We start from the raw sequence: 22384 nt of genomic DNA, 5'->3' as shown, positions 1-22384 counted from the left end.
TGTTTTGAGAGAATTAAATTCTATTCCTAGACATTTTATGTTTCAGCCCACGTGCCCTTTGGCAAATCACTGAACTTTGGCTGTACAAGTCAGGGACAAAAATCACTAAGTCTCACACAGTTATACCATAAATTAATACAGTAAAACTCATCTACTATACACTAAGACCAAACATGAGTCTAAAGCACCACATAATATCCTCACACTTATTTTTTCAAGTTTTTTAAACTTTAAAAAAAAAATACAAAGCATTTCAGAAACTGTCTGCTTTTCCAACATATTAAGGACACTCTGGACATTTGGATATCATTTTTCAAAATCATCATTTGCAAACAACTGCATTTGTATGTCATAGTAGTTGCTACAAGTTCAATTGTACTCTTATTACTTGTTAATAACTTATATACAAGGGAATATAACACAAATATAAGCCTATCTAAATATGTATTAATAGCCATAGCCCCTTAAAGTATAGAAAGCAAATATTTCACTTTTCAAAAGGAGGTTATTAATTCTGTCTTATAAAGACAGAATTGGAACTTCTGAAAAAATCAGCTTTATTTAGTTAGCATGACAGTTTATAACTATGGTCATTAAACCTTATGAGGTAAGATTTTAAATTACAGTAATATATAAATTGTGGTGAACTAAAAAGGGGAGAGGCTACAAGTCAGGAGAACTATGAACAAGTTGTTAAGACCTCTCTCTCTTTTTTTTTAACCATTCACTCATTCATTCATTATTCTCCTTCTTTCTCTTATTCACAGACCCATATGCATGGTGTGGGGGAACCTACACTGAGGGGGGCTCTGTGAAAATAAAAAAGGACAATAGGAAGACAACCTCTGACCTCATAATTGAACTAAATCTCAGAGATCCTCTGGGTAAAACCTATGAAAAACTTCAAATATGCTGAAGAAAATAAACAAAACAGTAAATACCTGACATCTTTTCTGGAAAAAACTTCAAATAGCTAAAACCAAGTATCACCCAAATATATGTATGTATGTATTTCTAGGCAGCTCAAGCACAATAAAAGGAACAGGATCATGCAGATGCACTTAACAGCAAAGTATCACCTTCAAGTTCACTATTAGCATCTAAAAGCAAACTTACTTGGGCATTAGCTTACAAAACTTTGCAAATTTTAGCAATTGCTTTAAGCTCTTAAGACAGGAAGAATCAGAAATGACCAAGAATAATTTGTTTTTATAAAATGTGTGAAAGAGCATAGAAATACATACATTTTATAAACTTTTGACAGAAGTTAAACTTTTTTTAAAGATTTTATTTATTCATTTTTAGAGAGAGGGGAAGAGAGGGAGAAGAGAGGGAGAAAAACATCAATGTGTGGTTGCCTCTCAAGTGCCCCATACTGGGGACCTCGCCTGCAACCCACCAGGCATGTGCCCTGACTGGGAATTGAACTGGCGATCCTTTGGTCCGCAGCCCGCACTCAATCCATTAAGCCACACCAGCCAGGGCTAGAAGTTAAACTTTTAAAGTCAAGTTAATTCAAGCTCTAATTTATAAATTATAGCAACACACTTTTTACCCAAACCATAGTAGTAAGTTTTCCCACTTAACAAACTACAGACAATTTAATCTTACCCCTTCTTTAAAAAAACCAATACTGTATTGGAATCTGTGCATCTTTAAAAAATTATTAATTTTTATTTTTCAATTACAGTTCACATTTAATATTATATTTGTTTCAGGTGTACAATGTAGTGGTTAGACATTTTTATAACTTTTGAAGTGATCTCCCCCCAATAAGTCACTCACCCACATGACAACATATGTAATTATTACAACACTGTTGACTATATTCTGTATGACATTCTGTAGTCTTGTATTTGAATTCTTTTCTTTCTTTCCCGTATAGATTTTGTAGACTTTTGGTTTGTGGTTACCATGTGCTTCCTATGGTAACTATGGTTATAGTAATCTATTTTAAGTTGATGATGGCTTAAGTTTGAACACATTCTAAAATCACTAACAATTTTACTCACCCCTTTCACATTTGTGTTTTTGTCATTGTTTTTTACTTCTTTTGTGTGTGTGTATATTTGTGTGTATGTCTTAATTTACTGTTGTAATTACACATGATCATAATATTGTTTTAACTTTTGTAGTAATAGCTTTAGTGTTAAGTTGATTCACTGCTTTTAATGTTTGCCTTTGTCAGTAAAATTTTTTTCTTTGTGACATATTCTTATTCATATTTCTTTATTTTCTTCCTTCTTCTTCTTCTTCTGAAAGAAGTTGTTTTAACACTTCTTGTAATCCTATTTTGGTGGTAATGAACTCCTTCAGCTTCTTCCTGCCTAGAAAGCTCTTTACGTCTCCGATTATAAATGATAGCTTTGCTGGGTAGAGTAATCTTTGCTGCAGGTCCTTGCTTTTAATCACTTTGAATATTTTGTGCCAATCCCTTAGGCCTGCAAAGTTTCTCTTGCGAAATCAGGTGACATTCTATGGGAGCTCCTCTAAGTTAGTGGGTAAAAAAATGCTTTTCTCTTGCTGCTTTTAAGATTCTTTGTCTTTACCCTTGGCATGTTAATTATAATGTGTGGGCCTCTTTGGGTTCATCATGTTTGGGACTCTGAACTTTCAGTTACTCCCTGAACATCCTGGTGCTTTTTTTTCTAGCTGCTGTCTCTTCACTGGATCTTGGGGCTAGTGTTTATGAGCAAATGAGTCTGGTCACGGTGAGTCACCCTTTAAGAGGATACCTAGGTCAACAGCAGCCTACTATTGCCCGGAATGAGTCCCTGCTATTTTCATAGCCAGCTATTGTGAGGACTCCTCTTTCCAGCACTGCTGTTCCAGGCTGAGAAGTACAGTATGGGGCTGAAACTCCTTGCTCCCCAGGGAGACCCCTTAGCAAGATACCCCTCCCAATTCTTAAGTATCACATATGAGTGTGGGATGATCTGGCTCCATATCTCTGCCCCTATTACTGGTCTCTAACCCTCTGAACAGTCTAAATATGGCTTTTTTTCTGTATACTTAGTTATAAGACTTCCTGTTCAGCTACCGTTCAGGTAGTTTTCAAGGATGATTGTGCTGTACTTTAATTATGATTTTAATGTCATGGGAGGAGACAACACAACATTCACCTATTCCACCATCCTGACAAGAACTTGACTCTGTCTTAAATGTCACCCCTTCCACAAAACATTTATTTATTTAATTTATTGGGGTGACACTGGATAACAAAATTATATAGGTTTCAGGTGCACAATTCTAGAGCACAACATCTGTACGCTGTATTGTATGTTTACCATCGATTTTATAAAATTTATTTTCTAAATTATAGAGAGAAAGAGAGGAAGAAAGAGAGAAACATCAATTTGTTCTTCCTCTTATTTATGCATTCATTGGTTGATTATTGAATGTGCCCTGACAGGGGATCAAACCCGCAACCTTAGTATATTGGGATGACACTCTGAGCAACTGAGCTACCTGGCTAGGGTCCATAAAACTTTTAGTCATCAACATATGTCCCCCATTCCATTTTCCTCAGTAAAATGAATTACTCCCCAGCTATCCAAGCACTTTATCAGCAATGCCTCTCATTAGAATTAGTCAAATTTACGGTAGTTATTAGTACAATTATTCATAAGATCTTACTTCATACTTTAGAACTTTACTCTTGCAAATATTATCTCACTTGATCCTCTTAATAAGCATGTCTTCTATTTTACAAATAGGGAGACAGAAACACAGAAATAATGTGACCTAAGATCACAGAAATTAAAAAAAGAAAAAAAAAAAGACCACTGGCAAGGCATCATAAATTGAATTCAGGATTTAACTGAAAAAACTATCACTTTTCTGGAGAAAACGAAACCTTCACGCACTTCTGGTGGGAATGCAAACTGCTACAGACTCTATGACAAGTAGTATGAAGTTTCCTCAAAAAATTAAAAATAGAACTGCTTTATAACCCAACAATTCCACTCCTGGGTACATATTTGAAAAAACCCAAAACACAAATTCAAAAAGATATGTGCACCCCTATGTTCAATCCAGTGTTATTTACAATAGCAAAGGTATGGAAGTAACCCAAGTGCCCATCAATAGATGAATGGATAAGAAAGTTGTGGTACATATACTTGTGGAATTACTCAGCTTTAAAAAAATAAAATAATTTCACCCTGACTGTGTGGCTCAGTTGGTTGGAGCATCGTCCTGTAAACTGAAAGGTTGTGAGTTCAATTCCAGAACAGAGCATGTGCCTAGGTTGCAGGTTTGGTCCCCAGTTGGGATGGGCAACCGATCGATGCTTCTCTTTCATATTGATACTTCTCTCCCTCTCTCTTTCCCTCCCTTCCCCTCTCTCTAAGATCAATAAAATATGTCCTTCGGTGAAGATAAAAAGAAAAAATCTTACCATATGAGACAACGTGGATATGGACGGACTAGAGGGCATTGTGCTAAGTGAAATAAGTCAAAGACTAATGCCATATGTTTTCACTCATATGTGGAATATAAAGAACAAGACAAAGTAGAAACAGACTCATAGATACAGAAAACTGATGGCTGCCAAAAGAGAGGGAGTTGGGGAGATGGATGAAAAAAATGAAAGGATTCAGAAGTACAAATTGGGCCCTGGCTGGTGTGGCTCAGTGGATTGAGAGCTGGACTGTGAACCAAAGGGTCGCTGGTTCCATTCCTAGTCAAGGCACATGCCTGGGTTGCAGGCCAGGTCCCCAGTAGGGGGCGCCTGAGAGGCAACCACACATTGATGTTTCTCTCCCTCTTTCTCCCTCCCTTCCCCTCTCTAAAAACGAATAAATAAAATCTAAAAAAAATAAATAAGTACAAATTGGTAGTTGCAGAATAGTTACAGGGATGTAAAATTCAGCATAAGGTGTATAACCAATAATACCGCAGCAAATATGTAAGTTGCCAGGTGGATACTTGAATAATTGAGGGGATCACTTTGTAAATTATATAACTGTCTAACCACTATGCTGTATATCTGAACTAATATAAAATAATATTGAATGTCAAAAAAACCTACTAGTATTTTTCCAATTCATCAGATATGCTAAACTCCTTGAAATTACTGTATTTTCATCTCTATGTGACCACTGCCTAGTACAGAACTTGGCAGATAGTAACCAAAGACATACTGACTGGATGTGAAATCAACAATTGGAAAAATATTACATATTCACTAGATAGTAAATGTATTTTGCCTTCTAATAATCTAAGTATCAAATATATTTTAGTATCACAGAATGATCCAGGGATCACCATCAGATTAAGAATTTGGTTTCCATAGGGTTTCCAGCCAAGATGGAGGCATAGGTATATACACTTTGCCTCCTCACACAATCAAAAGAAGGACAAAAATTTAAAAATAAAAAAGAACCAGGAATGCCAGAAAATCGAACTGCATGGAAGACCAACAACCAAGGATCTGAAGAAACATTCATCCAGACCAGTAGGAGGGGCAAACACAGGCAGCTGGGGTGGATAGGACTCAAGGCAAGGTGGTGGCTAGAGGGCCAGGGTAGGCAAGATGGCGGCCAGCAGAGTGGGCAGTCCAGCATTTGTGTGCGATAAACAACTTCATTTCCCCGCACTGGAACCCTGGGTTGCATGGGGAGCAAGACACATCACACAACCTAGGGTTCCAGTGCAGGGAAATAAAGACTCAGAACTTCTGACTAAAAAAAGTTGTGGGGGTTGAAACAGCAGGAGAAACTCCTGGCCTCACAGGAGAGTTCGTTGAGGAGACAACCACACAGGGTCCTAGACAGTACACAAACCCACCCATACAGAAATCAGCACCAGAAGGGCTGGGAACCCTTGTGGCTACCAGGGGAAGTGACTGAAAGTGGAACAAGAGCCAAGCAAGTAGCACTGTTCCCTCTCAGACCCCTCTCCCACATATAGCACCAAACAGCAAAGTGGGTTGCCCCGCCTTGGCAAATACCTAAGGCTCCACCCATTATAATGTAACAGGTGTACCAAGACAAAGAAATATGTCCCAAATGAAAGAACAGACCAAAATTCCAAAATTACAACTAAACAAAAAAAAAAGATAGCCAACCTATCTGATACAGAGTTCAAAACACTGATAATCAGGATGCTCACAGAAATGGTTGAGTACGGTCACGAAATAGAGGAAAAAGTGAAGGCTATGAAAAGTGAAAAAAAGGAAAATGTACAGGGAACCAACAGTGACAGGAAGGAAACTGGGACTCAAATTAATGGTTTGGAGCAGAAGGAAGAAATAAACATTCAACCAGAAAAGAATGAAGAAACAAGAATTCAAAAAAAATGAGGAGAGGCTTAGGAACGTGAGGGACAACTTTAAACATTCCAACATCCAAATCATAGGGGTGCCAGAAGGCAAAGAGGAATAGCAAGAAATTGAAAACTTATTTGAACAAATAATGAAGGAAAATCTGGCAAAGAAAGTAAGACTTCCAGAACGTCCAGGAAGCTCAGAATCCAAACAAGTTGGACCCAAGGAAGCACACACCAAGGCACATCATAATCACATTATGCAAGATGAAAGATAAGGACAGAATCTTAAAAGCAGCAAGAGAAGAGGGGACAGTTACCTACAAAGGAGTTCCCATAAGATTATCAGCTGATTTCTCAAAAAAAGAAAACTTGCAGGCAAGAAGGGACTGGAAAGAAGTATTCTGCCATGAAAGGCAAGGACCTACAACCAAGATTACTCTATCCAGCAAAGCTATCATTTAGAATGGAAGGGCACACAAAGTGCTTCCCAGATAAGATCAAGTTAAAGGAGTTCATCATCACCAAACCCTTAGTATATGAAATGTTAACAGGACTTATCTAAGAAAAAGATGATCAAAACTATGAACAGTAAAATAACTCACAACTACCAACAACAAAACCTAAAAAAAATAAAATAAAACCGAACTAAGCAAACAACTAGAACAGTAACAGATTCACAGAAACAGAGATCACATGGAGGGTTGTCAGCGAAGGGGGGGGGGGAGAATGGGGGGAAAGGTACAGAGAATAAGAAGCATAAATGGTAGGTACAAAATAGACAGAGGGAGGTTAAGAATAGTATAGGAGATGGAGAAGCCAAAGAACTTATATGTATGACCCATGGACATGAACTAAGACAGGGGAATGCTGGTGGGGAGGGGGGTGGATACAGAGTGGAGGGGAATAAAAGGGAGAAAAAAATGGGACAACTGTAATAACATAATCAATAAAATATACTAAAAATAAGAATTTGGTTTCTAATATTAGATTTACGTTCAAATTCTGAAGCTGTGTGAGTTCTTTGGGTTCAGTTTTCTTGTTTGTAAAATGGGAATGATAATCCCCATTTAAATCATTTTAGATGATTTAGATAAACATCTAAAATGACTGATGTATTAAATGGGAATGAATGAAAGACACCTAATATAGTGTCTGGTGCATAGAGAGCACTCATAATATATATGTATTAACATAAACTCAAAGATAGACCTAGTTTACAAAACAGTAATAATCTCATGAACTATGAAGGAGAGCAGAGTTAAATTTGCCTAGATATGTTTTTTTAGGTTTTATTTTCATCACTTGGCTTTCCATTAGCTATTACACATCAGCTACTAACTTTGTTGCTCTCACTCTACTTCTCTCTAATACACTGGTGGCAAACACAAGGCCCAAGGGCCGAATCCGGCCCTCCACCTTGTTTCATCTAGCCCAGCACCTTGTTGCTATCCAGCAGCAGCACCGAGCTCTCGCTTAACTGTTAAGGAGTAGTTATTTATACAGTCCTAAATTACTTTCGGCCCTTTGAAGGCAACCGCGAGGCTGATGTGGCCCCCGGTGAAAATGAGTTTGACACCTCTGCTTTAAGAGATCCCATCTCCCTTTGAATGTACATAATGTGGAGGTGTATTGGAAAAAGAGAGACTGATGTGCAAAACGTCGTTTAGAAATTGTGTAACCTTCAAGGGAACTTCCTGGAGTAATGGAAATGATCTATATCTTGATGTGCTATTATTACATGGGTGATACATCTATTAAAACTATTGAAATATAACATCTGTGTATAAAACAATGCAAATTTAATTTGTTGTTGTTGTTTTTAATCCTTGAACAAGTTATTTTCATTTTCTGGCCCTTAACTTTCTCATCCTCAGAAAGAGCATATTCTTCATCAAAAAAATTATAGTGAGGCACTCGCGTTCTCTCTCTCACTTTCTCATTTCTTTCTTTTAAGTTCCAAGGGCCCTTCTTTTGCCTCTGTAACTTGTTTCCTCAGCCAACACAGCCTAGCTGGTTCATGTAGTCTTCCTTTGTGACTTTCTAAATAAACTTTTGCTTTTATTTTAAAAAAAAGTTATAGTGAGCATGAAAAAAGTTCTGTAATATACTTATGGTGGTGTCTATACAGTTACTTACCAATTCTGGATCCACTAATATTAACCCCAGGCATTTTTCAAAATCACCTGAGTCCTAAAACTTCACCCAAAATAAAAGCTATATATTCTCCACTCCTTTTGCCAACCTCTTTTGTTTTAGAAAAATATGGCTAAACATTTGTTTAAAACTTTCCCCCACATAGCTTCTTTTTTTTTTTTTTAACAAAAATCAAGTCTTTCGCTTTCATTCTTCTCCTTCTGCTCATTTACTGACAGCTAAAAATTTTTACCTTAAATTACTAAAAAATTTTTATATATCTTGCCCAAAGTAAATCAACTACAATTCCTTCCTCAAGAGCCTAATGTGCCAATGTGACAAGGAAACAACAATATAACCAGTCGACAAGAGGATGTTGCATTAGTTTTGCAATATCCTCTCGTCCACCCCTAAAAATCAAGATTAGTCCGCCAAACATCCCAGCTGTCCTCAATCATCCATTACAAAACTACCATCTACTAATTTATATAAAAAGTTATATAATTCATTTTCTATATTACTCTTTGAGATACAAACATATCTAATTAAAATTGGGGTAATTAAATCCATACTTTGAAAATACAATTGTGTTAAAGTAACAGTTTCTTTTACTAATTTTAAAATCACTTTTTTAAAGTGTGTGAGCAATTCCTTGTTCTAGAATTACAGAGCACTGGAACAATTTCACATTCATCTAGCATTTACTTAACAAACACTTATTAGGTACCTAAATAGGTCCAGCACTAAACAAAGAAAGATAAGCTCAGAGTGGCAAATACCTTACCAAAGCAGATAAAGTAGAACTACTAAAATAATGTCCTTTTCTTACAACTGTGAAGGACCTGGAAAAAGGAGTTGGAAGTAGAGTTCTTCCAACTCCTCACTGTTCTTCCAGACCACTTTTCCAGTCTTCTAAAACCATTTGGCAATTGCATGAGTCCAATATTATACTTTCTTAACGTCTTCTTCTTTGCTTTCATCTACCCTCTCTTCCAGTTAGGCTCCCTTATGAAGGACTTGAGCACTTGTCTCCATTGTTTTCTTCACCAGCCCTACCATCGCCTTGCATAATTTCACTCCTGTGGACTTCTGAAGTACCAGCAACGTTCCTTGACCTTTCTGAATGATCTCATCCACCTAACATTTTAGCGATCTTTTTCAAATATTCTGACTTGGAACTTATTACCTAAAACAGCTTAACCAACTATGAAAATAAACATCAGTATATCATTCTTACAACAGAACCTATTCCTCAGTTTAACGTCATCAATTTAATCCCCAATATCTCTTATGGCCAACACTTCATTGAGTCTTTCCCATTCTTAAGTCATTGTTCCCATTATGGCTTCACTTCCATATCAAACTCAAAACCCAAAATGCATCATTTCAAACACTCTCTAGCAAGCATGCTTAACATTTGCCCTTTTTTTTTTAACCACAAATATTCTGTGAACTCTCTACTCTTCTTCAATATAGCTACCCAATGTGTGCTCCTTTAGTTTCATTGCTGAGCAATGGCAGAAAAAAATCTTTAAAAAGCAAAAGAGCAACTTTTTTAGTATATATTTTCATTAGATACATTCTTCTGTTTTTAACTAATTATTAGGGTCTGTTGCAAAATGAAAGTCTTACCAAATAATGAAATAAATTAAATTAGAAATTCAGTTCCTCAGTTATACTGAACTCATTTTAAGTGTTAAATAAACACAAGTGGCTAATGGCCACCATAATGGAAAGTGGAGATTTTAAAACATTTCCATCAAAGCACAAAGCTTTATTAAACAGTGCTACTCTACACATACTATGACAGGACTGCTCTGCCACTATTTCAGCTCACGTAACCTCTAATTTCCCACTGACACCACCTACTGCCATCCTTGTGACTTCATGAATTGTGCAAGCTGCAGCATAAACATTAAACAACAGGCAGGAACCAAAGTGGTATGAACAAGAGCAGTGGCATCAAATCTCTCTCTCACCATCACCTGAGACCAAAAGGAGTTAGTTGTCCCTAGTCACTTGTATCCTAGTCCACTTCCAAACCTGGAGATCCCCACCCCAATACTGTCATTAAAGGAAGGTGTTGGTCACAGTGTATCTGAAAAGGGCTAGGCAGAGGCGTACTTAGCAGATTCCTTTCAGATTTTATCACTTGTTAAAGATAGAAGTCATTACTGCACATGCATCTCACCTATCAATACACAAGACAGTGGCAGCAGCTGGAAGTAAAAATCTACCAAACCTACTCAGACTCATTTTAATATAACTATTAATATTAATGTTTTATTAAAAATATTTATTACAAATGCTAAATCTGAGAAAAGGATGCTGGGGGAAAAAAAGACATAAAAACTATTACTACCCTAGGCAAAAGCAGGATAAATCATTAACACTGAATAAGGTTTTTGGACCTCTACATTATAAAATCTAGGGGAAAAAATTGACAGTCACATGCCTCAGGGTAAACAGTAGTAAGGATCTGTATGTCACTATCATTATACCCTGCATGTCAATACCATTAAAATGGCTTAATTTTCCTTAAAGAAAAAATTTTGTCACGTAGCTGTGCAATTTACAGAGAAAATGAAAGAAATAAAGACAAAGAAATTAAAAGAGAAAAAGAAAAAAATGAAGCAAAATTACCCAGGAAGGGCAATGTATGAGGAGACCCTGGATTTTAAGCCAGTCTTTTCTGAAATGAAATACACATAATCAAACTAGACTTAAAAGGAAGCTATTGCCATCTAACTACCAGCCCTACCTCTCTCGTAAGGAAATGCTTTGTAAAATAAACTGAGTTGTTCTTGTACCTCACAGGAAACCTTTCAGGACACAAATGCCAACGCAGGTCCTCAGGTGATGAGTTAATAATTCCAAGATTCTTATGACTAACAATAATTAGTATATGCATATGAATATGCAGAGCACAAGTATGAATCAAACAGCTGTTCTACCTTGGAACAGTACTTGCAGCAGTAAAAATGAAGTCATGTAAAAATGGTGAAAAGGGAAAACTATGGGCTTCTCTGCAGTTACAACTCTGTATGTGTTTTAAAAGAAATCAACTAACTGTGATCCCCAAAACATACAAGAATGGTGATTCCCTACATATGATTCTAACAATCTACATTCATTGACGAGTAAGAACAGACTAACCATAATCCTAACACTGAAAAGAATTCAAAGGCAGAAATATTTTTTGCATTCGTGGTTTTCACCACAATTTGATATGCAAAATACATATTAACAACACTGCCTCTGTGACACAAGAAAAAAATTCATGAGTAACAAGAAATAATTAAATTAAAAAACATACTGCATGCTGTGGGCATATAGTAAAATTTTCTCAATTTTACTTTCAAGTTCTGAAAACTGAATAAGCTCTGCTGTGTTTACACTATTTCCCTCATTTAAGGTGTAACAAAACCTCACCAAATAATGAGTGACAGGCTACAATCTGGGTGGACAGTCAAGTAAAATCAAACTCATTTCAGCATTGTGTAATTAAAGGTTTGGGTCAATGTTGCAAATTCACTCAATAAAAAAGCCTATAAATCTTTTCCCCAGCTTGCAAAATATTAAAACCTTTTCCATGTTTAGCAATAGGTAGAAATGCACCATTTGTCAGAAAGCCAGTGAACTATACAGTGGCAAGGCAACCAGAATTATCTGAATGGGGTTTGTGAAAATAAACGTCTCTATTATTTCCCCTTGGTGAAGCACATGGGAGGAATATGAGGATATGAATAGGAAAAGGAATTCTTTTTATTTTGAAAAACTAGCCTATCCACAATCCATTATCCCTTCACACTCACCAGGATGGCTAAATAAATGAAATAGTATCAAGCCAATGCTGCAGAATAGTTGGAGCAAATGGAATTTTCATTCACTACTGATGAGACTGTATAAATTGGTACAATCACTCTGGAAAGCACTGGGTAATATATAAACATAGCCCTGGCTGGTGCGGCTCAGCTGATTTGAGTGCCAGCCTGTGAGCCAAAAGGTCACCAGTTCAATTCCCAGGCAGGGCACATGCCTCGGTTGGGGGCCAGGTCCCCAGCTGGGGGTGACGAGAGGCAACTGAATAAAATCTTTAAAAAATAAAAAATAAGGCCTTTCAGCCAAGATGGAGGCATAGGTAGATACACTTTACCTCCTTGCACAACCAAAAGAAGGACAACAAATTTAAAAACCCCAAATTACCAGAACTGCCAGAAAATCAAACTGTATAGAAATCTGACAACCAAGGAGTTAAAGAAGAAGCATTCATTCAGACTGGTAGGAGGGGTAGAAACAGGCAGCCAGGGCAGAGAGGACACGTGGTAAGGTAGTGGCTAGTGGACTGGGAGGTCACACACATTTGTGCAGATACACCCAGAGGAACAACTGGGGAGCAAGACAGACTGCACAACATAGGGTTGCACAGCAGGGAAATGAAGCCTCAAAACCTCTGACCTTAAAATCCAGTGGGGGTTGTGGCAGTGGAAAAAACCCCCACCCTCACAGGAGAGTTTGTTAGGGAGACACACAGGGTCCTAGAATGTACACAAACCCACCCACTCAGGAATCAGCACCAGAACGGCTCAATTTGCTTGTGGGTACTAGGAGAAGTAACTGAAAGCCAGCCCAGAACCCAGCAAGCAAGCATTGTTCCCTCTTGGACCCCTCTCCTACCTACAGCACCAAACACAGCAAAGTGGGTTCCCCACCTTGGCAAATACCTAAGGCTCCACCCCTTACAATGTAACAGGGGCAATGAAACAGAAAAATATGGCCCAAATGAAGAACAGATCAAAGCTCCAAAAATAAAACTCTGCAGTGAAGAGATAGCCAACCTATCAGATGCACAGTTCAAAACACTGATAATCAGGATGCTCACAGAAATGTATGAGTATGGACACAAAACAGAAGAAGTGAAGGCTATGCAAAGTGAAATTAAGAAAAATAGGGAACCAACAGTGAAGGGAAGGAAACCAGGGCTCAAATCAACAATTCACAGAAAAAATAAACAAACATTCAACCAGAACAAAATGAATAAACAAGAATTCAAAAGAATGAGGAGAGGCTTAGGAACGTGAGGGACAACTTCAAATGTCCCAACATCCGAATCACAGGGGTACCAGAAGAATAGGAAGAGCAAGAAATTGAAAACTTATTTGGACAATTAGTAAAGGAGAACTTCGCCAGTCTGACAAAGGAAACAGACTTCCAGGAGGTCCAAGAAGCTCAGAGTTCCAAAGAAGTTGGACCCATGAAAGTACACACCAAAGCACATCATAATCACATTACCCAAGATTAAAGATAAGGAGAGAATCTTAAAAGCAGCAAGAGAAGAGGGGACAGTTACCTACAAAGGAATTCCCGTAAGATTATCAGCTGATTTCTCAAAAGAAACCTTGCAGGCAAGAAGGGGCTGGAAAGAAGTATTCTAAGTCATGAAAGGCAAGGACCCACAACCAAGATTACTGTATCCAGCAAAGCTATCATTTAGAATGGAAGGGCAGATAAAGTGCTTTCCAGATAAGGTGAAGTTAAAGGAGTTCATCATCACCAAGCCCTTCGTATATGAAATGTTAAAGGGACTTATCTAAGAAAAAGAAGATGATCAAAAATTTGAACAGTAAAATGACAACAACTCACAACTATCAACAACTGAAACTGAAACAAAAACAAAAACAAACTAAGGAAACAACTAGAACAGAAACAGATTCACAGAAATAGAGATCACAAGGAAGGTTATCAGTGGGGAGGTAGAGTGGGAGAATTGGGGAAAAAGTACAGGGAATAAGAAGCATAAATGGTAGGTACAAAATAGACTTACAGAGGGAGGTTAAGAATAGTATAGGAAACGGAGAAGCCAAAGAACTTGTATGTATGACCCATGGACATGAACTAAGGGAGTAGGGGGAGGGCAGGAAGATGATGGGAGGTAGGGTGCAGGATAGAGGGGATTAAAGAAGAGAAAAAAATGGGACAACTCTAATAGCATAATCAATAAAATATATTTTAAAAAAACTAAAACTAAACATAAACAGACTCTAGCTGAACAATTCCACTACAAGGTATATATCCTACAGAAATGTATACATGGGCACCAAAAGATACACACAAGAATATTCTCTAGGGACTCTATTCCTTGTGGCTCAAAACTGGAAATAATCTAGATGTTCATCAAGAGTAGAACGGATAAATTACAGCATATATAGTCACACAATGGAATAGAATACTATAGAACAACGAAAATAAATAAGCTACTGCTACATACTACATGGAGAGGTCACATAAAATGTTAGGGTAAGGAGCCAGATACAAGGGTGTACATGCTGTATGATGCTATGTGCATGTCTTTGAATGCAAATTTTACTTCAATAAAAGTTTACTTAAAATAAAAAAAACAAATAAATATTTAATAAATAAATAAGCAACCTTAATGCCTAGATATTCTTAATAAAAATCCTGTTCCCAGAGCTATGTTCCCATCATGCTAAATTTGGGACAGAACACTTTTTTTAATTTTCCTTCATGCTAATTTAAAACATTTTTATATTAAAACAAATAATGCTGTATTAAAGTAATAGAATGTAAGAATTAAATCCTTTTTAGGAGAAACCAAAGTTCTCTACCTCTGCCACCACACTACCTTGATCGCAATTGATCTTTACATCCCCTCCATCAGTCACGAGATCACTTTTTGCAGCCATTTATTTACTAGAAACATTTGAAAAGTAATGACCTACCCTAGCAGGGTCGTTATGGGGATTAAAAAAAAGAGTGTATATATAAAGATTTGAGCACTGTGCCTAAACACTCAATAACCAGAGAGGATTAATAAACCCCAAATATAAGTCATCCAGGTCAAGGGCTATTTCCAAGTCATCACTGTAAACACAAAACCTGGCATTTAATTCTTGGTCAATAACTATTTGCGGAGTAAATGAATGATGTGAGCTCAAGACAGAAAAAGAAGAAAATGAAAACAAGGCAAAAGTGGGCATGAGGAAAAGTTCAAAGTAAGGTCATAAACTATTTTTGTTATCGGGCTATATAAGAAGGGTTCTAAATCTCAAGACAAAGCAACAAAATCATATACATATAAAACCATTAAAATAAATAAAACTGCCTCAGTGTTACTTTTCTCACATATACTTCACAAAGCAGGAGTGGGATGTTTTAACTAAAATTAAAACATTCCTGAATAAATTCCTCATGAGACTGACAGGAATTATAAGTATATTACAGGTTATTTTTTAAGACATCCATCATAGCACATCAATATTCTGACTAAATGTGTCATAACAGAGTTTAAAGAAAAGTATATTTCATCTGAACCTTTTATAAGTATTATTTTTATGGAAATAAAAATGGAATTTAGATATCTAAACTGTCAAGACTGTAATCTTACATTAGTTTTCAAAGACAAATCAATAATATACTTTCATCTTCATTTTGTGTACAAAATACCAATGAATCATTTGTTAAGGCCCTTTTCCCCTTCCTTTTAAGCATATCATCTGCTGATATATCGTAGGTCACAAACAGCATTACTGTTTTTCATTAACCAACATTTAGACAAAACACTGAACTATGTGAAAAGCAATATTCTAAATGTAAATGTAAATCATTCAGTTCTTATAACAGCTCTTGAGACAGGTACTTAATCATTTCCATTTTACAGATGAGAACACTGAGGCAGAAATGCTAAGTAACTTGCCTAAGTGACAAAGCTAAAGCTTTAGATGGCAGACCAATGCACATCCGTAGCCTCTATGTTACACTGCCCGGTGCATTCTGAAGTACGTACGAGTAGAGTAGAACTAAATGTATTCTGACTTCATTTGATGTTGGGAGGTTAGTTACTTTGAAGACTTTGGGTGATAACCATAAAATGATATAGCACTAATGCCACATTTCATTAATTCTAAGATACCCATTTTCTTCGTATTTTAACATTTCTGAAAATGATAGCATTTTACAATTGTAATTGGCAGAGCCCTCTCTCTTCAGGGTACATAAGATAATGGTGCATATGGTAACTGATGGCAAGTACAACTCAAAACTTATGATATTATCTACACCTCATAGACTAAGAGGTAAATAAAATAAAGTAACTAAGCTAAGTACTGTCTGGTACGAGTGCCTTAAATTAAAAAATGTAGTTCTTCCCTTTAAACCAAATGACCTATAAGGAAATTCCATGTAAAGATATCTTTACACTAGATTAAGCTGTCAGTTTCTCCTGCCCATGTTCAAATAATCCTGGTTTCATTGCATAATCTGATGATGAAATTTTTTTTTATAAAGGACTTGGGAGTGGGGTGAGGAAGAGAGACAAAACAGTGGAAATAAAGACACCTGAGAAAAAATAATCAACAGTGAAGCATAAATCAAAATACCCCCCAAAATACCACTTGATTCAAGCCAGATCCCAAATGCCATTAATAAAATGTTCACATGAAAAAGTATTTTCACATTTACGAAAATACACTTTGGATATAATCAGGAATGACTAGATCTGTTAAGTGTGTGCCTATACCCCACTTGAGCTTCTCTAACAAAACTAAACATACTTAAACTGAACTGTTATGTTGAATAACTGGTCAAAAAAGGTCTCAACTGACCCTAAGACTTGCCAACAACAAAAAATTAATAAAATCAATTCATTTTAATTTTTGATAGCTTCCTGTGTTGATACTTGCCTTGAAAACTTTAGGATGAACATATTAAATAGTATTTTATGTTTGGTTCTGTTTTTGTGTGATAGTATGAAAACTGTACCTTTCAAGGGAATTTCCCACTGTAAAACACCAGAAATTATATCAAATTACAAAGAAAACAAATGCCTTAAGACAACTGCACTCTTTACCTTAAATATCAATTATTTGGGGGACAGAGATAACACATGAAAGGAGGAAATCAAGTGCATTTTACACAAGAAAAAAACTTAAATTTGTTTTAGAAACCATACACAAACAGAAAACATTTTCTTAGATAACAAATCTCAAATATTTAAAAAGCGTAACACTACTTCTCAGTTTCACTACAACCTTTGAGATCTTGCATTACTAATATGAAGGTATTGCAAAACCCTTCTTTTTTGGTTTTAAATTGGTATTCCCAATAATTTTTATTCCTATATCTAATAAAGGATGAAAGGCAGCTATGAAAACCCCAAAGGAGTTGGGGGGGTAGCTATTTTATCAGCACATTCATATTGCACATGACTTACAATATTTCCACCATACTTTTGCTCCAATTACATAAACAACCGATCCAAGTATTTGCAGAAAAACAAATTTTAATCTAGTATCTTTTACCTATGTAAAGACCTGTTTCACAACACAATTCAAAATGTAATGCTAATAATTAAGCCTGGAAAAGGCTGTCTGTTTTTAAAAACCATAATAATATATGAAAAGCATACACAGGAATTTAGTAAGATTTAATAAACTAAAAACCAGGGAGAGGGCAAGAGCAAAAAATATTAAAGCCAGTAAGAATATAAATAAATTTTAAGTTATAATTTTATTAATATGAAATTTAAGGAAGGCTGCCTTAGCAGATGTTTCTACAATAACAAAAAGAAGATATTTCAGAAGTAAGTTTTAATATAGCCCATCCCTTTTTATTTTAAAGCAGATGCCTCCTAGAACTTTTATTTACTGTGTTTTCAAAATTCATTGTAATATCGTTTTCCCTTCTAACACTATTTTTTATGAAACTTTGACCTTGCCAATTAAGGTTTTACCAACTACAGCTTTGTTCAGAAAGTAATCCCTACAGATGAACATGGTGCATCTTAGAAAGGGCTTAGACTAAGGCTGTTGAGACGACTGACTAAAACAGCATTTAAGGTACAAAGGGACTGTTATTGTGCTGAGCCCAAAGCACCATCATTGACCATATACCTGAGGTTAACAGTAAACTCTTAGCAATCCTTACCAAGGCCTTCATTTTCAACTCTAAATTTAAGAAAAAGTTACAGGTACATAATCATTAGTTACTTAATGGTTCTGTAAGTATAGGTGTAATATATAAAATATATAGCTAACCAGTAAAAATGAACCACCACCTTGCCCTGGCCGGTGTGGCTCAGTTGGTTGGAGCGTAGTCCCACAGACAGAAAGATCGTGGGTTTGATCTTGGGTCAGAGCCCATGGACGGCTATTAATCCATGATTCTCTCTCACACTGATGTCTCTCCCCCTCCCTTCCTTTCTCTCTCTTTAAAAGCAATGAAAAAATGTCCTTGGGTGAGGATACCAAAATTTATTTATATATATAAATATTTTAAATATATATATTTAAAAACCACCTTGGACAATAAATACTACAACAAAGAAAATCTTTACTTTTTGAAGATATGCAAAAGACATCTCCATGTTTGGTGACTACATGAGTGCTGATAATATTAATTAAAACAACAAATAAAAAGAGGTACAAATTCAAGAGAAAAAGTTTTGAATAGCATGGCCAACCACACTAACCTACCACCCATATGCTCATCCACAATTCTTTGTGTTTGCATGCTTTCAAAACACCTAGAATTTCTTTAAAATCTTCTGTTGATGCACTGCCATCTCCACCTCTCCATTTGTCTTCTGGAAACACTCTGCCAAAGTGCCATTTTCCTTAGAAAGCCTTCCCTAACGCACAATTTCTCTGTTCTTCCAAGGCAACCTGAGTAAACTGCTATGACAGCTCTGACCACACTATAGTAACAATATTTAAATGTCCATTGTCTCTAGTCTCTAAGGACTAATGACATTCCTTAAAGTCTAGTATTCAATGTCTGATAAATAGTACTTAAAATACATATTTTGCTTGAATATATCCTCAGTGAGAATTGTACAAATAGAGCTTGAGATGCATATAAGAATATCCAGATGATGATAAATAGAAACATGAGTCTCAGCCCAGGAATGAAGATATGGCTGATGCTATAGATATGTTTATTCTAAATTTGGGCTGTTACTTATGCAGATTTAACAAAATTCATCATCATATAGTTTATGGATGGACTGACTACTCATTTTCTTCATGTTGGTAAATATAATGTGTACTTTTTAGTTCATAACTAAATTGATTTCTCATCTTCATTCAACATAGTTAATTAGCCACTCCCTCCTTTTTCAAAAAAGTCTATTGCCTTGGCATCAGCGAGGCCAAGGAAAATTTCTTCCAAACTCTGGTTACACCTTCTCAGCCTCCGTTACTCCATTTCTTTTTCCTTATGTTTAAATATTGAAGAGTCAACCCTGGCTGGTGGTTCAGTTGCTTGGAGCACCATCCAGTACACCAAAGGGTGCAGGTTCTTTCCCAGTCAGGGCACATGACTAGCTTGCGGGTTGATCTCCGGTCAGGGTGCCTACTGGAGCATCTTTCCCTCCCTCCATCCTCTCTTTCTCTAGAATCAAGGAACATATCCTCAGTGAGGATTAAATGGTTAAATAAATATTTAAGAGTCATAGGGGATACTATGTCCCTCTATTTTCTCTCTAAACTCTGTATTTTGCCATGTACAATGTGCACTCACATTTTTGTTCGCATTATATATGGATTATTATGCCTATGGTATGTGATCATTATACTTATATATATTTTCCCTTGAAAACTTGGGAAAAATGTTCATGTTACACATAGCAAAATAGGTACTTTCTCCTTAGGCAATCTCACTCCCCACCTCCCATACTAAGACATCAATTATAAGCTATATACTGACTATTCCCAACTGTATTATGTTCAATACTCACGCACTTCCCAGAAACTAACTAACAAAACACTGATCCTTTCCCCAAATCCCCTGTATTAGATACCAGAACCACTTCCCCTGGAAATCTGCCTTCTCCTCTCCCCAAACCCCCAAATCTAATCCATCACCAACTCCTATCCATCACCAAATCCTATCAATTTTACTTTGATAATATTTGTCAATCCAGCTACTTTATCACTACCATACTGGACCAAGATTCCATCATCTCTTGCCTAGACTACTCTAACAGGCAAACTCAATTCTACTCAAAAGTGTGGTGTGTGGACCAATGCTGTTTTACGAACTATTATTTTTAGTCTGAGACAGGTAAATACAGAAACTAAGTGGAAGCATTTAGAAATTTTTATAGCAACTTGACAAGCCACAACATCCCTTTTATTATGTTACCAAGTACCAGTATAGATTAGAAACTAAAACAAAATAAAACAAAACAGGTCCTTAACCACAGATACATTTGAGTAGCATCGTCCTAACTGGTTTCCGTTTTTACAGCTGCCTCTCCAATCTGTCCTCCACAAAGCAGCCAAGTGATGTTTTCAAAACAAAAATTTAAGTAACTTACTCAGCTGTTTAACATTCTTCACTGCTTCCCATTTCTCTTAGAATTAAAAATACAAAATACTTAAGTTTCCAGTCTAAGAAAGAGTGGATTAAACTATAAGGAAAAGCTGGGAGGATGAGTATTATAATGGAACAATCTAGGCCCAGGATTCTTCAAATACAGACAAAGCATCAGAAACCTCCAAAGTATGGCTGAATGACACTATTCACAGAGAAAGAAGCCAAAAGTTGAGATGAGCAAAAGGTGATTATTATTTCTACTGGATCTACTGCTCAGAGGAAGAATATTCTACCATCTCCTTCATGAGTATGTAAACTCAAGCAGAGGAAGAATTAGGAGAAATGGTAGCAGAAGGGTACAGAAAGGGGAGAACCGCGGAGCTCTCGGGTTGTACCGTGGTGAATTTGGGAGAACTTGTGCTTGGAAGTATGGAGGTTGAGGGCATGACCAGTGGCGTGGAGGTACTGAGCGGTGTGACTGGGGAGTCGAGAATTCGACCTAAAATGGGTAACAGGGATGACAATGTCGAGTGTACGTGTTTGAGATGAGGTACGGATGGGGACGCTGGTGGCGGGGGAGGGCGTTTCTCGCTTACAGCACTACTCAGGGTGGAAGGAGATACAAGGTGTGAATGGGAGGGCGTGGAGGTGTACGGGTGCAGAGAAGGGCGGGGGCTGGGGGACAGGAAAGGGGGCCAGGCTCGTGGAGGAAAGTCTGGGGGATCCTGGTAGGCGAAGGCTGCGAAATCAAAGGGTGTTTGGCCGGGCGTTGGGAGGTAGGAGTCCCCAGGGGAAGTGGAGACTCGCGTGGGGAGGGCGGTCCGGGGGGACCAAGGGTGGGGCGGAGCGGCTGGGTAGGAAGACCAGCTCTGAGAAAGGGGTAGGCACGAGCAGGAACGGGGTCCCGGACCAATGGGACGGCCCCCCACCCCCACCCCCCAGGCTCCAGCGCCGGCGAGTCCGCGGGCTGGGGGCCAGGGCTGCGGCAGAGACCCTGAGGGGGAGGGGCACCTACCCGGACAGGCGGCACGCTGGCGAGCAATCCCGGAGGCGGCTCCTCTCCCGCAGAAGCGACAGCGGCGACGGCCCCCGGAGCCCGAGGCTGCGGCGGCCGTGGAGGCAGAGGTGATGGCGGCGAGTCCCTGTGGCGGCCGCCTCCGCCGAACCGCATCCCTCCTCCCCGTCCCGCCCTCCTTCCCTATCTCCCGGTCCTAAACTTCTTCCCCGGGATAAACAAATCCGCCGCCAGGGGCGGCCGCCTCCGCCGCTCCCGGCCCCGAACCACCCCCCCACCCCCCGCCCCGGGCCCGTCCGGGCTCCGGCTTCCGAGTTGCGTTTCCAGCCCCAGTCCCAGCCCGCGAGGGCGCGTGCGCGCTGCGGTGCGACGGCGGCAGCTCGCGAGGTTCTTTCTCCCTCCTAGCCGCGCCGGGCACTTCCGGGCCAGTCCGGATCTGCCGCCGGGTTTTGGAGGTAGCCGCCGCTGGTGCCACTGCCTGCGCCTGGCACTGGCTTCCCCCTGGCCCGGCCGCTTTGAGGAGGCAGAGGGACCTTACCTTGGAAAGACCCCGCTTAGGCCCAGACTGGACCTTTGCTTGCTTAAAAAGCCCACTTATAACGCCTCCTAACTCGTCTAGTTGACCTAAGTAGG

At 38.1% G+C, this 22384-nt stretch overlaps 2 protein-coding genes across 2 annotated transcripts in view; both read right to left on the bottom strand.

The window, feature by feature from the left end:
* Positions 1-21988, bottom strand: part of SPOPL (speckle type BTB/POZ protein like) — a 73072-nt gene extending 51084 nt beyond the window's left edge. The window contains exon 1 of the mRNA XM_024569690.4: positions 21752-21988. The gene's annotated coding sequence lies outside the window, so the exon portion shown is untranslated. The remainder of the gene's footprint in view (positions 1-21751) is intronic.
* Positions 21054-21907, bottom strand: LOC139440752 (uncharacterized). The gene is made up of 2 exons (XM_071220776.1): positions 21752-21907; positions 21054-21605 (listed from the first exon to the last, which is right to left on the bottom strand). The coding sequence occupies exons 1-2, from the start codon at positions 21905-21907 to the stop codon at positions 21054-21056; spliced, it is 708 nt and encodes a 235-aa protein (XP_071076877.1).
* Positions 21989-22384: the final 396 nt, after the last annotated feature.

The sequence above is a fragment of the Desmodus rotundus genome, chromosome 2, assembly GCF_022682495.2.
Source record: "Desmodus rotundus isolate HL8 chromosome 2, HLdesRot8A.1, whole genome shotgun sequence".
NCBI lineage: Eukaryota > Metazoa > Chordata > Mammalia > Chiroptera > Phyllostomidae > Desmodus > Desmodus rotundus.
This window is presented reverse-complemented; position numbering and strand designations above follow the sequence as displayed.